At 36.6% G+C, this 15695-nt stretch overlaps 1 protein-coding gene across 4 annotated transcripts in view; it reads right to left on the bottom strand.

The window, feature by feature from the left end:
• The window catches only part of FIGN (fidgetin, microtubule severing factor), a 182850-nt gene that overhangs the window by 55512 nt on the left and 111643 nt on the right, over nt 1-15695 (bottom strand). For 3 of the 4 annotated variants that reach the window (XM_071216357.1, XM_023590493.3, XM_071216356.1), the window contains one exon: nt 1787-6606. The exons of the other annotated variant lie outside the window; for it this stretch is intronic. In XM_071216357.1, coding sequence (XP_071072458.1) covers nt 4352-6598 — 2247 coding nt within the window. In that variant the 5' untranslated portion in view covers nt 6599-6606 and the 3' untranslated portion in view covers nt 1787-4351. Of the gene's footprint in view, nt 1-1786; nt 6607-15695 lie in introns of those variants that run through there. 4 annotated transcript variants of the gene reach the window in all.

The raw sequence follows: 15695 nt of genomic DNA, 5'->3' as shown, positions 1-15695 counted from the left end.
TCTACATATCACTGAGACAGGGAGGTGAAAATTTCCTGCTTTCAGTCTAATTGTCTTTGACAATTGCAGTGCCTAGTGTTACACTGCCTGTGTTGTATTTAAAAACTGGGGAAAGAGGAGAGACTTGTTCATTAAAGATGCAGTATCCCTGGTTCACACAAATGCATCTGGCAGGTTCAAAATCGAATGTCAACCAAAGGTCTTAGCAGAGTGAGAGCTCAGTTCATGTGTTGGTTAGTCACAAGTACAGCTGGTTTTGAGTTCTGAAATACTAACAGCTCAATATTTGCTAATGTGCTTCATAAAAAAATTGGCAGTTGATTCAACAATCGAAGGCTTTACTTTTCAAAAGAAAAAACATACTGAAACACTTTGATTTGTGTTTATAATTAAATATATTTGATGAGCATCTCTGCCTATATGAAGAAAGTAACCATTTGCTTCTGAATAATGCAAAATAGATATTAGTTTTAAAATTCAAATAGGTGGTGGTGAAAACAGCGCACACACACACACACAAACACACATGCTAAATATACATATATATTTATTAGAACTTTACTTTAGTGGCCTCAATAGTTCAAACACTGAATCCCTTTCACTTTGCAAAATACAGATTCAATGATCATGATACCCAATTCTTACTAAGAAATATAAGAATGGGATTATAGAAGTATCTTTCTGCTTGAAGTTGGACAGAGTTAGAGAAACTCTAGATGCCTCTAAAACATATTTTGCAACCCACAAATATTTAAATGTACAAAGACTACTGCATGAATTAATTTGGATTTTTAAAATGTATTCTTTTGAAAACTGTGTAGTCAAGTACTATGTAACCCATATAAACTGACCTTGCTATTTTACACAGCATAGCCTCTGGATAGCGTCTGTCACTTGCCCAGATGGTATTTGGCCTGTGTATTTTGGTGGGATCATTTATTTTCTCCTTGATAGGTTTCAAATGCACAAGAAAACATTATACCCGTCTATCTGCATTTGAGTAGACGACAAACTGACTAATAGATAAACATTCTGTGTGAAAGTAAATAGCCTTAAAGGATACTGCCTTCACATTCCATTGAACAGCTCAGTCAGCAAAGTTTTTGATATTGTTACTAATGCTCTAAATATTTTGGAGAGAAGCAGACCAGAAGTGTAGAGTGCTTCCATTTGTGTCACATATAATTTTATTATGAACTAACTATCTCTTGAATATCTATTGATCCTTAGACTGAAGTAGTAGTCCTTCACTTCCTTTCTCTCCCTTTTGAAAATTTGTATTGTAGTTGTGAAGAAGAAAATTAGGGGCTAAATGGACTGGCTCAATCCCCTGACCAGATGGCAAGGGATTTGTATTGGCTTATTACTTCACCTTCATTAGTAGTCTTCTCCAAATTTTTAGCAATCAAAAAGAGGCCAAGAATATAAAGCCCAATTACTCAGTTGTACCACCAGTGATTGTACACATTCATTTCTGAGACTCTGGCATGCCCCCACAAGCTCAGGAAGGGATGGTCAGAAAAGAGCTCCTTATTAGGCTCATCCACAGAAGAGCTCATAGTGCTGCCATGCAGAATTCAAAGAATCACAGGAGAGCACTACCTACTCAAAGGTCAGCCTTATCTCCCCCAACAGATCTTCATTTCTTCCACGTGCCCAATTTTCTAAGAGATCACATTCTAGAATTCTGGAGACTAAAGGAAATTCACACACGACCTCAGCTTCTACTTAAATAAATGGATTTTTGACCACTCATACCTCAAATAAGTTTGAAGCCATTTAAAGCTAAAAGCCAATATGTATTACTTTATTTTCAGTTTCATAAATGAGTATAAAACACAATAGTGCAGTCGTATATTTGGCATTAAGACTTACTTGCCACAAAAAAATGGGGGTCAATATTGGATTTTTCAAAGTTGTCTAAATAAGATGGGGTTTGTCAAAACTTGCCAGATACTTTCAAGTGAACACAGCATGATGGCAGAAATGAAATGTAATGCATAAAAAACAGAAAATAAGTCAGCACTCTGCAAAAGTTAACTTGTCAGTGACAATCAGTATGAACCTACAAGTTAATGTGGATATTAGAATTTTCTTGTAAGGGATATGCACACTTGCAAAAAGCTAAGGACATACTTAAATATTATTTTTTGTATCCTTAATGAAAGGCACTGCTTTTTAATATGGAATTACTATTTTTAAGCACAGTTATAATTGATAGAATATCACAGTAAGTTAAATTCTGGTTCATTTGCTCAGTTTTTAGGGAACATGAAAAAAGGGGGAAGTAAAGATCAAACATCATAAAATTTCAGAAATATGAAAAATCCTTCATTAGTTTTCTCTGTTACTCATTTCAGAGAATCTGACATTGCAAATGAGATCAGTAAAAATTTTTGAAGAAAAACAATAACAAAGACCTTTCTTGAAGCTTCTCATTGCATTTATTTAAAATTAAAAATAAATGTACATCACTTATTGAAGACATAAAATGCCAGTGCTTTGCAATGGTTTTGTTACTGCACCTCTAAACTGAAAAAAAAAGAAAAAGAAAAAGAGGAAAAACAACAACAACAACAACAACAACAAAAAAAAACAAAAACAGGAAAAAATACATTCAAAAAGCCAGACTGTTCCACTTACACAGGGGCAGTGGCTTTGGAAAGCTGCAGCCTACATATGACTATCCAGAGGCACTGCCCAACCTCAGTCAGTTATCAATGAAAAGTTGCACATACAGCATTGAAGGATATAAAGAACAACTTGGTGGGGAGTGGGGAATTAAGTATAATGTCACCTATGCCATGGGGGGTAGACTGAGGTGGAAGTGAGTATAACGACTAACATTGTTGGAAACTACATTCATGGGGAAGGATGGAAGAAAACAAAAGGTAACATGTTTGGCAAGTTATATTGCATGTGTGTGTCCACTTCAAATTTTCTACTTAGTTTCTAAGAGAAATGTAATAAAACTGAGGTAGAAATGAATGTGGGGACACTATAGCCCAGGAGATTTCAAAATAAGCAAAATTGCACTGACAAAAGTAGAGACAAAAGGAAGGGGAGGGGATAGAGAGGTTCTTTGAGGATATATATAAATTGGATGGTTTGTCCTTTGTTTTTGTTTGTCTGTTTTGGTTGCTATTCTCTGCATTCTATCAAACAGCATGGCAAGCCTATAAACTAGATTAGTGAGCTAGAATGACACCATTACCAGCAGTTTTATGAGATAACTTGCAAACTACCACCACCAGCCCTACAGATGTGGTAAAAGGCAGTCACAGTTTCCAGGGACTGTGACTTCCAAGGTCCTAAGCAGGTCTTGTGGCTGTTTTAGACACACAAACTGAATAAGTAGCTTTCCATTAACCAGTGTACCTTTTAAGAACATTTTCACTTAATTATCAAGGAGCAATGTACTAAGAATAAGAACTCTTGCAGTTATTGACATAAAGAATTATTCTGCTCTGGTTAATTCCCCATAATTAGTAAAAGAACCTGTTTCTTTTCTTTAGCCTTCCATTTCTACTTAAAATTGTAAATATTCAGTTGTATCACACTTCAGTATTTTCTGGATACATTCAAATAATTTTCCTTGCTATTCTCCAATTGTTGAGGTAAACATACATTTTAATATAAAGTAACAATGAAGCCTATCCTATTACTCTCAGCAGTACATAGTGCTTTCAACACATTCCTTTGAGGTACTGTACAAATCACAATCGCTTTCCTGAGTTTTTGCAGACAAGAACATTAAAAGAAATGAACTGCAGAAATTAAGGTCCAGATTACCGTTACCCTGTTTTACCTGTTCTTAGCTTAATACTGCAGAACAGACAGGATTGAGGAATACTGTTGCTCTTAAAATGGCAAAAATCTGGTTTTCTGTCATAACACAACCGTTCATCTCTTTAGTTCAATAATGTTTGAAGTTAAAGCTCTTTATATTAGCACATGCCACCAATGTAATTGTGAGGCAAACAAAAAATAAAGCACCACTCCAGGCACTTGACAGCAACTAAATCTCGGGAACAGCAGAATGGAATCAACACATGAGGTTCATGTCCTTCTGAAATCAACACACTTGCACCTTGCTCCTTGGTGAGTGTTGTCTGGCTTGAACCGAACTAAGCATCAGCATATGCTTTCTGTTATCTGGGGCTTTCAAATCAGAAGATCTCATGTGATGCACTTTTCCTCCAAGTCTACCCTGACTCTAAAGATGCAACTTAACTGTTGTCTTCCCCAGTACCCTCTGCAATTTAAACACTACTGGAAAGGGGTTCTATACCCTATGTAGCAGGTTTTATGTGTGTGTGTGCCAACATTCATAACATTTTTCTAAAAGTTATCACTGACTGCAACCAAACATTTTGTTCCATTCAACATACATATCAAGCTCTTTTTGAGATATGCTAGGCTGAATCTTGCAGAAAGCATTTTCAAAGTCTTGATATGTGACTGGCCTCAACTGGCTGGGCATAATGGCTGAAAGGTCTGTGGCTGGCATGGCATGGAGGGGGCCCACTGCTGCTTCCTGACACAAATGAGCCACATCTAGTCCAGAAAAGCCTTCTGTGCGCTGGACGAGCAGTGCAAACTCCTTGTCATTGAGACAGTAATTGTGCTGTGAGAGCAGTTGTACTATTATCTGGTGCCTCGCTGTGCTGTCAGGAAGTGGGATTAAAAGTCGTTTCATGAAGTACCTCCGAAGAGATTCATCTATTTCTTCTGGTTTACTGGTGGCACAAATTACTACGATTTGGTCCTCAGCCGAAGTTAGTACAGTGTCCAGCTGCATCAGAAACTCGGTTCTCATGCGGCTGACTGGACTGTGTTCCTCACTCACTTGAGAGGAGAGAAGCATGTCAATGTCACTAACAAAAATCACTGAGGGCTGGCGACACCGGGCCACAAGAAAAGAGGCATGAATAATTTTCTCTGCTTCTCCTAACCACTTGGCGACTAGTCCAGAACCGGCAATCTTGAAAAATGTGGCCCCTAGCTGACTAGCTATGCATCTGCCCAATAGTGTTTTGCCTGTTCCCCGAGGCCCAAATAAAAGAATGCTCCGAGGTAAGGCCGTCAGTCCACTGAATGCATCTGACCTCAACACTGGCCACAAAACCTCCTCTTTAATGACAGCCTTTACCAGGTCAAGACCAGCAATGTCATTCCAGTCCACTGGAGGTCCTTGGGTGATAATCTCATTGGTTACCAAGTCAATGAGGTGCGTGTCAGTGTTCTTCAGTTGCTCGTCTACAGAGTGGTTGGATGAGGTAGCTGCACGGAGTCCAGGGCCTTGCATTGGGTGGGAGAGGAGCTGCCTGTGCTCATCCCCATGCTCACTCATTACTGGCGATGTGTACTTCCCAAAGGATTCACTGGATCTTGATCCTAAGGAATTTTTAGCAGTACTGTAGGAAGGGGGGGTAAGAGCCCTACTGGACTGGCTGCTGAATTTCCTTTGTTGTTCAGAGGACATTAGCTGCTTTGTTGGCTTAAATGCTAAGGATGATGGTTCAGCACTTCTGTCAAAGCCATTCCCCCGATTTGTGTTTGAAATGCTGTTGTCGGGCATTCTGTACATAGGACTCTGTGTAGATCTCTGTTGGCCATAGCTGTAATTTCCATAACTGGAATCCATATCTCCTTGCCCTGCCATATAGAAGGCTTTCCTTTTGAGAGAACTTGCCGAACTGTTTGTCAGAGCTGAGGGTGCAATAGGTGTCAAACCGTGACCCTGGTAGGTGTAGCCAGGAACAGTGGTAGGGGGCAGAGGGGTAGGAGCAGGAATTCCTGAAGGCAGGTATGCTGAAGGAGGAGGGGGTGCACCCCCAGGGCTGTACCCAGATCCCACGGCAGTCTGCGGAGGATAGCTAGCAGAGGGATAGCTGTAGCTGGAGAGGTTAGAGGTCCCATTGTAGCCTGGGACCAGGGCTGATGGTGGAGGAGGTGGTGGCGGTGGCTGTAGGAGCCCAGAACTATGCAAAGGAGATGGGTGAGGCGAAGGAAGTGCAGGTGTGGGCTGGCTACTGTAAGTAGAATGCAAATATGATCCGTTGTATCCTGGGGCATATTCCTGAGATGGGAGCCCTGCATGGAGACTAGGAACAGTGTGGCTTCCACAGGTACTACTCGAATAACTAGGTTCTGTCAGGTTGCTGGCCACCCCAGGAGAGCTCCCTATACTAGCAGAGACATCTGCTGGAGGGAGGGCTGAACTGACTCCAGCTTTGCTGGCAGTGATAACATCCGGAACACAGTTCATAGGATAAACAGCTTCTGAATTTAAGGAAGGCTGCCAGGGTTCACTTTCATTTTTCCGACCATTCACTAGTCCTGATGGGGCATCGGCATAGTTGCTGAGTACAGGTCGGTCCACGGGGCCTTCCAAAATGCCAGAATATTTCTCTGCATATTTTTTTAGTAGGTTGGATGCAGTCAAAGCAGATATGTCATCATTCGCCCAGGCATACTGATAGGTTCGCTGCAAGTGACCGCGATAGGCTTCAACTTTGTGGGCAGGAGACCGAGTGGTTGAGGTGATGTCAAAGTGCTGTTCTGGCCACTGGGCATGCTCCGGCGTCCACTGCATCTTCAAGCCTATGGATTTGGGGGAGGGGGGGTGGAAAGTTAATTTACTTCGATATTTCATCAGAACCATTAATACTTCTTTTGTTACCAATTATTTTCCACTAATGATATCCATATTATGAAATAGTTCCATAGTTTTAATACCTATTATGATCTCAATAGCATGCACTCTTTAAAATGGATTAGATTTTAGCCTTTTAAAAAAGAACATTGAATTTAAAAGAATATTCTGTGGACCTAGAATTCTCATTTTCTAAAGAAGTGAAACACATCAGTTTACTTGCTATATCTATACACACACACATACATATATATGTACACACATATTTTGTGAAATTTGAATTCACTCAGAGACTCTTAAAATAAGCATACATTTTAAATATCTAGCATGTGATAGTATTAACATATATGGTATCATGCTATTCTGTCTCTTCACATCACAGTTTCTGTTTTATATTTTAACCAATATAAAAATGAGACACAGCTGACAGATCACATCTAGGACACCTCTCTTATTTGGTACTGAACACCTAGTTAGCGCAGTATAATGCTCCCTGTGCAGAACAATATGACACAGACATAGCAGGTCATTCCATAATCCAACTCTCATCTAAAGTGGTCCACGACAGTTTCAAATCTGCTTCGTGGAGTGCAGCAAAGCAATCTCCCAGGCAGCGCTCCATCGCTTTCATCACACAAAGCCTACAACTCGGTATGAATTACAACTGGTTCCTTTCTGCCTCTCAGTTCTGTTGTTGAGTCTCTGAAAAAAAAAACAAGCATCACTTGTCTGTCCGTCTTCTTGCCTTCTCCCTCCTTCTCTTAATCTCCCCTCCCCTTACAGCCTCCAAGATACTAAAATGGAGGAATCTCTCTCTCTCTCTCTGTCTCTCTCTCTATATAGAGATTTCATTTTTTCAACCACTCACTAGTCCTGATAGGGTATCGGCATAGTTGCCTGCTAGAACCCGATGGGTTCTAATACTCTAAATTTCGATGAAAGTTTAGAGGCATAAACTCGAAGAGATAATGTGATTCTATAATCTGTGAGATTACTAACTAAAGCAAGGTAACTCTGAAGCAAACTATAAAACAAGAGTTTTTTCTCACTAAAAACAGAACAAAACTAAACCCTTACAATCAGAGAATCATTTAATCTTTCAAGTTTAAGGAGACCTGAGAAATGACCTTATAGCACAGATTATGACACCAAGGCCCACAGACATTTATGATCTGCTGTCGAGGGTTCACATGGTGTTAGTTATAGAAGAGGCCTGGAATCCTGTTCTCCTATTTCCCAGTGCTGGCTCATCCCATTCTAATCTCCGCTTGGTTTAAACACAGCCTATTCTGATACAGCTAAATTAGGCAGGCCTTCTTAATCTCTTCTGTATTACCCAAAGTGAATTTTGCAAACTGTCTTGTGCCCTCTGGCAGAGATTCCTTGATAAGAAGGAGGTCTGGTCTAAATGAAGCATCTGTGGCATCAACTCCCTTCTGAATTACCAGTCTATTTTGACAGCGTCTACCCCCCCCTTCTGTTCTCCTCCCCAACCCCTTTAGCTCTTCAGCGCCCGACTCTGGCTTCTGACATGGCCAGTTTAGACTCACTGAGCTAAACTGAATATATACCACAGTTTGGTAACAGAATGGCATGTTGATTCCCTTCTGACTCCCTCTTCCTTGTTTGCAAAACCACTGCACCAGACACTGGAAGTTAATTAGCAGGATGATGCTGTGCTAATTGTGTTAATTTACAAGGTTTTAGTCAAAGAGAATCATGCCAGGGCTGGCACTGCTGTCATGCTTCCAACTTAATGATTAAGAAATACTGAAAACAAGGTGGGAAGGATTGCAGTAATTACACAATAAATGAATAAAGCAACAGGATTCATTTGCAAATATATTTTATTGCAGTTATACTCATTTGCATTTGGATTTTTAAAAAGGATCCATGTAGATATTCATTTGCAAATCACTATCTCATTTAAATTAAGTCTGTGTATAGTGTACCTTAATCAAGGTTTATCTGAGTTTTTTAGTAAAAATACTAAAGACCTTCTCTTGAATATGCAACATGTTCTTTTTTCACTTTCCCTCACACACCTCAAAATCTAGTTTCTCTTTTAAAAATCAATTTTAAACTAATCTCATCAAATTGGAAAAAATGTTGTATAATCCAGATGGAGTGGATTATTTCAATCAGAGAAACTCAGGGGCGAGTTCTAAAAAAAAACTAAAGTGATATTCTTAATTGTTTTAGCTTTCTCAGTCATTACTTTTTAAGGGGGAGGAAAACACACCACAAAATGGGTGAAATGACCGAAACCACAATTAAAGGAGGAAAGATGCATTTTTAATGAAGCAGCATTTCAGGAATCATACTTTCATTAAATTCAACTGGAAATTATTAAGAGCAAATCACCAGGAACCAATCACAAGTAATCAGTATCTAAAGACTTCTTTACTTGAAGCCTTAAAAAAAGGAAAGCATATTAATGCGACTGTAGAACAGCCTAAAAAACCTACAAATTCTTAAGTCCTTTAAATTATTTCTAGAGAATTTCTATTTGGACTTTTTTCCCTTTAAAGATGATCAAAATAGAGTTGAGAAAATAAGAACAAACATACACTGTGAATGGGAATTTGATTAGATTGATATGATAGAAACGTGAATAAATATCCTCCATGAAACAAGGGCTCATGAAAAAATTTAGTAGTCACAAGCAATGGAATTTACCACAACATACACACACACAAGGTAAAGGACACGGCTTCCTTTCAGTTAGCTGAACTAATCCAATACTGGCGTTAGTAAATGTCCAAAGCAAAAATGGTAAAGAAAAGTATCCCCTTTAAGAAAAATAAAACTGCTTTAAATTTAGAATAATTATGAACGGGACAACCTCCTCCTGGCTTAACATTTTTCTTTATAAATTCATAATTTATAAAAACATACTAAAATGATTTTACTAAAGTACAATCACTGGAAAAGAGAGCAATATACAGTTTAAATAAAGTAGGTAGCCATTTTCACTGGGTATTTCTCTGCATAGTTCAACTCTAGTAAAACTTAATTAAATTTCTTATTTCTACTTCATTTGAAATTAAGCAAAGATCCTATCTATCAAAATTATTTATTTGGAACAATTACTGGATACACCATTGCCTTTTCATTCTCATGCTATTTTTGGATGTGCTTACCAAGATAATTGAAAGTTTATTTACTGATGCATACTAAACAATAACCTTAGCAAGGCTGCAAAAGCCAAGATTGAGCTTTGATTAAATAACCTTAAGGGAACAAAATCTCTCACATCCCCTGAAACAAGAGTATTTACTCCAGTGCTTTGAAATCATTAAGGTTATTTGAAATCATAAGTTAGTATTTAACTATAAACTAATTCTTAGTAAGTGCTAAAGCAGCTAAAATTCAGGAGATTGTCCTGGGCCTGAGAGCACAAAGAGACTGCATGAGTTTCTTGAATTTTTATGTTAATTTCATCAAATTAGTTAGTTCCAAACTTGACTATTTTTTGTTTTGTCTTGTTCTGTTTATTGGTAATAATTCCTGATGTGAAATGGAAAAAAAATTGCAGAGCCAAATATTCTTTGACCAACAAAAAATCCTGCTCCTTTGGTTGCAATGGTGTTATCTGTGAATGAGAAGCACGCACTTGTTACTTAACTTGGCACCCAAATCGTAGGAAAGGTTTTAAAGGCAGCTTTCATGTGGTTTTGCTTCAGAACATGAGAAGAAAATCACAGAAACAACAAGATTTTAACATTATTAGAAACATGCCTGCAGAACACTAACTCTCACTGTTGTTTAGAAACGGCTTAAAGAGCTACAGTAAAAATTCAGAAAGCAGAGAAAAGTAAGCAAAAAGTTCTTAAAGATAATTGAAGAATTGTTCCAAAACATAAATTTTTAATTTTGAAGAGGATCAGGAAATTCTTAATACAGCTGGCAAATATCACAATGCAACCTGTTTGTTCCTAAAATATTTAATTTAATAAATAATTGCTTTTAAGATAATGTAGGCATTATATGGGAATGCAGATGCTACACTAAAAGCCTGATCATTTTGTTTTTCTTTCATTGTTATCAGATGAATTTATATATATCAAAATGTGCTAAGTCTATTTTTCACAAAACTTGTCCGTTTGGATAACTTTTCCCATTCTTATTATCACTGACCATTTCATAATTAGGTTTAATTACTAAAAAGTCATTGCTAATTTCCTCCATTTTGCTGTTTAATTTGACTACTTTTAAAACAAAACAACTGTGGCATCTTCTAAAGTTTTGCCATGGCTTCAAAATTATAAAGAAACGGTTATATAGAAAAACAACTCTCAGAATTGAAGAAATTGGAAAAAAGGGTTAGGTCTGCTGGAATCTATTTTAAGCACATATTCCTGGAAATATTAATCTAAGGCACACTACAGTGCCCCTACTTCTAACACGTGTTTGTTATTCAACAGGTCTAAAAAGGATGCTGTCTCCTACAAGGTTCCCATAAGGTAATTCTGGCTGCTAGGGACTCTACTTTAATTTGTAGGTTTTCTGAGACTTCCTTAGGGCAGGGACCTGAGGCAAACACCTGCAGGCATGACTGGCTTGCTCTAGATGAGCTGCATAGCACTCACACAGGCCTGCATGACAACATCACTATACCTATTACATTCCTTTGGGCTATTGTATCTCTGAACCTTTCATTATTATTTTTTTAATATTTAAAAAAATGTAATACAATATTTAGCAAGGTCCTCTCTAGGAAATAATCTCTACTGGGGTAAATACAGCAAAGTAATTACAGATCCTTCAGATTCATCATCTACTATGTCGGATACGGCAGAACTAACACAGCATTCAAAATTTCAAAGAAAAAGTAGCACATTCATTGACTCTCTTCTGAGAGAAAGGATCATAAACCTCCTGGTACTGAAAACTGGCTCTGTGCAAGTATCTGCTTATCATTACTCTTTAAGGGGAGTGACGACCAAATGAAATATTTGAGCTAACTAAGCAGCATTCTCCTTCTGTCTAGCCACCCTTATAAGCAAAGAGGTCAACACAGCACTATCTCATATTACTTGCACTAACCCATTTGATCTGGATCTTCCTCAGCCCATTTCCTGATAATCCCTATCCTTATAATGTGACCTCGGATCTAAAAATAACAGTAAGTGGAAAAGTGAAGGGAAGAGCACAGAAAATTACATATTCTCTTTAATCTATGTAATTTGGTTCCATCTTCAGAGCACCAAAATTAGAAGTCCTTTATCAGCTAAATATGATATAGGGGCTGTCAAATTTATTTAGTTAACATACTGAGTGCCCACTCCATGTGGGAGGCTTGTGGTTCAATGCTAGTAAGTTAAAGCAAGGGAATCTATTTGTTTACAAGGAGATTAAACCTTTCCAGCTTCCCGTTTTTCATCATAATTTCACATCCGAAGTTCTTTAAAATTAAACTCCTTGGTTTTAAAGAATAAGGTACCTTTGAAATGACCAGGTCATCCAGACAGCTGCACTCTCAGTCTAGTGCTTCACTTACTATGGGGATGAATACTATTTTGTCTAGAATTCCAAATACATTTATTTTATTAGGAGGCATTGCTGGATGGTTTGGATAAAAAGGTACTGAAGAAAACCTAAAGAAGGTTCTAGAATTTTGACTGGAGACAGAAAATTCCAGGTTTGAGAATCAGACCACTAACATTGATCATGCCATCACTTATTTATTCTAATCTTGGCTAAGTCTGTAAGCATTTCTTTTTCAGTTTTCACAGCAATAAAATGTGGATGATAATTTTATCTACCTTGCTGGACTGTTATTAAGATGACCTAAAATAAAAATAGTAATGTTTGTGAAAATACTTTCCAAATGTGAACTACTACACAGATGTTTCTTATAATTCTTATATTTTGGAGGAAAAAAAAGCAACATTTAAAAAAGAACAAAACAGACTAGACAGGAAAAAATAGTAAAACCATTACTAGAATTTAAAAGTTTTTCTTCAACCTTAGGACACCTACTGAAAAGGAAATTTTCCAGTGGGAATGTTGATTATAAGAAAGGTATAGACATTCTTTTATACTTGACAAAACACAGAGCATGATCTTCTTAATCAAAAAGGTGTCAAAATTCAAAATGTTTTCATAGTGTTTTATTTATATTTTAAATGTTATTTATGACAACTTTTTAGAGACCAAATCTAAGAAGCAAAGTAGTTAGAGATTTAAAGTCAGTTAAGAATGACATCAAAACCTGCAGTCTCAAAATAAGACATTCTAATTATATATAACTTAAATACTGCCAAATGATTTTCCTCTTTAAATCACACTTTCACACCTCAAGACTTCAAATTATAATACATTTAGAAGCAAATTACTGCCCTCCTCATTCCACCTTATTTGCATAAAGCAATCCTTTTTAACAATCATGATGGCAATTCTAGCTAAATGGTCTTTAGTAAATATAATTCAGATACCTCACCCTACAACATAGAGAAATTGCAACCTGACAGCCTGAGGGCACCATACAGCCTGCAACCATGTTTTATTCAGCCACTGCAGGGTTTTAAAAATCAGTCAGCTTTATATTAAAAAAAAAAAACAAACACCACATATTTCCATATTCCCATTTTTCAAGTCAAGCTGAAAGATCTTATAATACCAGACCTCACCTAGCAAGAGATGGCTAAAAAACAACTGCCTCCTTTGGCAATGGTATAATTTCCCCAGTTTGTCAACAGTGTCCCCAGTCCCTCCTATCATAACATCAAGTATTTTTATGGTACCCACCTGATGTTATCTGAATTTATGACATCAACTCTGAAGCTTCAAACTCCAATTATTTCACTTAAGTACATTTTCCTGAAAACTAGCAAGTATTCTACTCTAAAACTTTTAAAAAATTAGTCACTTCAGAAGAAAAAAATTTCAAATGCTATTATAGGTATTCCTGCATTCTTAATCAGAACACAAAAAATGACTGATGATTTTCTTGTTAATTCAGTGTCATTAGTCAACAGTGTATAGAGATAGATATTGATTTTTAAAAAATGGTCCCATATTGCTGGTATTTAAATGTTTCTCCCTTTAATGTGATTTGTCAGATATTATTTCTCAATATTTTTCCATATGTCTATCTCCACCATTCCTAAAATGCTTCTTGGAATATACTATAGGTTTTGATACCACAAACCAAAGTTTAATAGTATAGCAGAGCACATTCCCTATTAGAAAATTGCAGGAGCTTTAATAAAACTTTTGAGAGATTGTTTAAGCTACTCCAAAGTCATGCTTCTTATTTCTTGAAGAACATTGTTGGATTAATGGTATCTGGATAAGCAACAGATCATGTTCTTTGTCAACATTTGGGGCTTAGTAAGAGACATTTTTTAAGGTTACGGACACCATGATGCTATATAGCTTGTCTTTCGATAAAACATGTTGGTAGCTTACTATCTGAATGTTTCTCTGAAATGCAATAAATTCTATTCACAGCAACAAAATATTCACTCATCAAAATGTGACCAAATATGATTATTTTGCCAATATTTCACAAGGAGGGTAAAACTTGTTTTGCATAGTCTGATTGGTCATCATTTTTAAAGTTCAAGGTATATATAAGAGGATGGCTTGCATTTATAAAGATGAATGTATAATCACTTATGCAAAGTAATTACACTGATTAAAAGTATATCAATTTTAGCCCACTGAGCTTATATTCAATATATGACCAAGATACACAAGCATATCATTTAGGGCAACACAAGAAATCCTGATTGTAATTCAAATAAGTACTTATTTTTTTCCTACAGTGGTCCTAAATTTCCAATACTTGTCAAAGTATATGAGTGAATGCATAATCATGCACATATACAAATCCATAAGGTTTAAAATTATAATTTGTTTTTTTAATTCAGGGTGGAGAGTTACAAAAGTTTCCCTGTAAAAATTTTTGAATGAGAATCTAATACTAAGTTAAAAAGTGTCCAAAGGTCTTTGTTTATCCTACCACATTATATTCAAAAGAATACATGACTATGCATATATAGTTTAAAATATACAAATGATTCCAATTCTGAATATTAGTTTTCAGTGTCAAGGGCCATCAACTATTGCAAGGGAAAAGAGTTCGATGTTTAGTAGGAAAAATGACTGATTTTCCCACGTTAAGCCAAATGTGAATTTGTTTATGCTACCTCCATGAATGGTTTTATAAATTTATAAATCAGTTCAAATAGTGTTTATAGTTAACCTTTAAAGTTGTTACTCATGACTTTTCATTTCTTATGACATTTCTTTCCTTTGTCCATATATTTTTTTCAATCCATTAAGACCATCCACCCTTCCCCCAGTTCTTTTTGTTATACAAAGATCTTCAGGACATACCACATATGTCCATAGGGACTGCCAAAGCTAATGAATATGTATGCTCTGTGTCACAACAGAGCACTCTCCTTGTTCTGCAGTATCAACCCTCTTATATGTATAAATAACAGGTGAGCTGTAGCGTGCAGGGATAAATGGGGTTAACCCAACCTGAAAGTTCCATGTTAGAGTCATACTGACCAATCTAGGAAGAGAAATCCATATGCCAAAATTAGTGTGCACTATTTTTAGGTATTTTGAATTTGTATTTTTAAAAATGATTCTGCTGCGATTCCAATTACCATTTTCCTAAAAATCTAAGGTTATTCCAATTGATTCTATAGCTGTTTTGCCATATAAAATATATTTGCCCTTTTAATAAACACAACAAGGCATGGATCCAAATTTGAGTTATGACATGGCTAGTTTATTTCCTTGGTCACAATCCTAAAATGTCATGTGGGCATATAGCTATTTGTAAATGGTTATTTGCATGTGTATTCTATTTCAAGTGTGTAAATGTGAAGATCAATTTAGTTATATTTAAACTGAACTATATTCATTTTTTGCAAAGCACACCAAGCAGACAAGGGTCAATAAAGAAATTCAGAATCTCCCAAGCTGCATATTGCTTAAAATGAAATTTGCATTCATCCTCTTTTCTGTGTTCCTCTGAAGCCTTATGCTAAAAAGACAGGTTATAAAAAAC

The sequence above is a fragment of the Dasypus novemcinctus genome, chromosome 7 (assembly GCF_030445035.2).
Source record: "Dasypus novemcinctus isolate mDasNov1 chromosome 7, mDasNov1.1.hap2, whole genome shotgun sequence".
Taxonomy (NCBI): Eukaryota; Metazoa; Chordata; class Mammalia; order Cingulata; family Dasypodidae; genus Dasypus; species Dasypus novemcinctus.
Note: the sequence above shows the minus strand (reverse complement) of the source record. Positions and strands in the feature narration are given on the sequence as shown.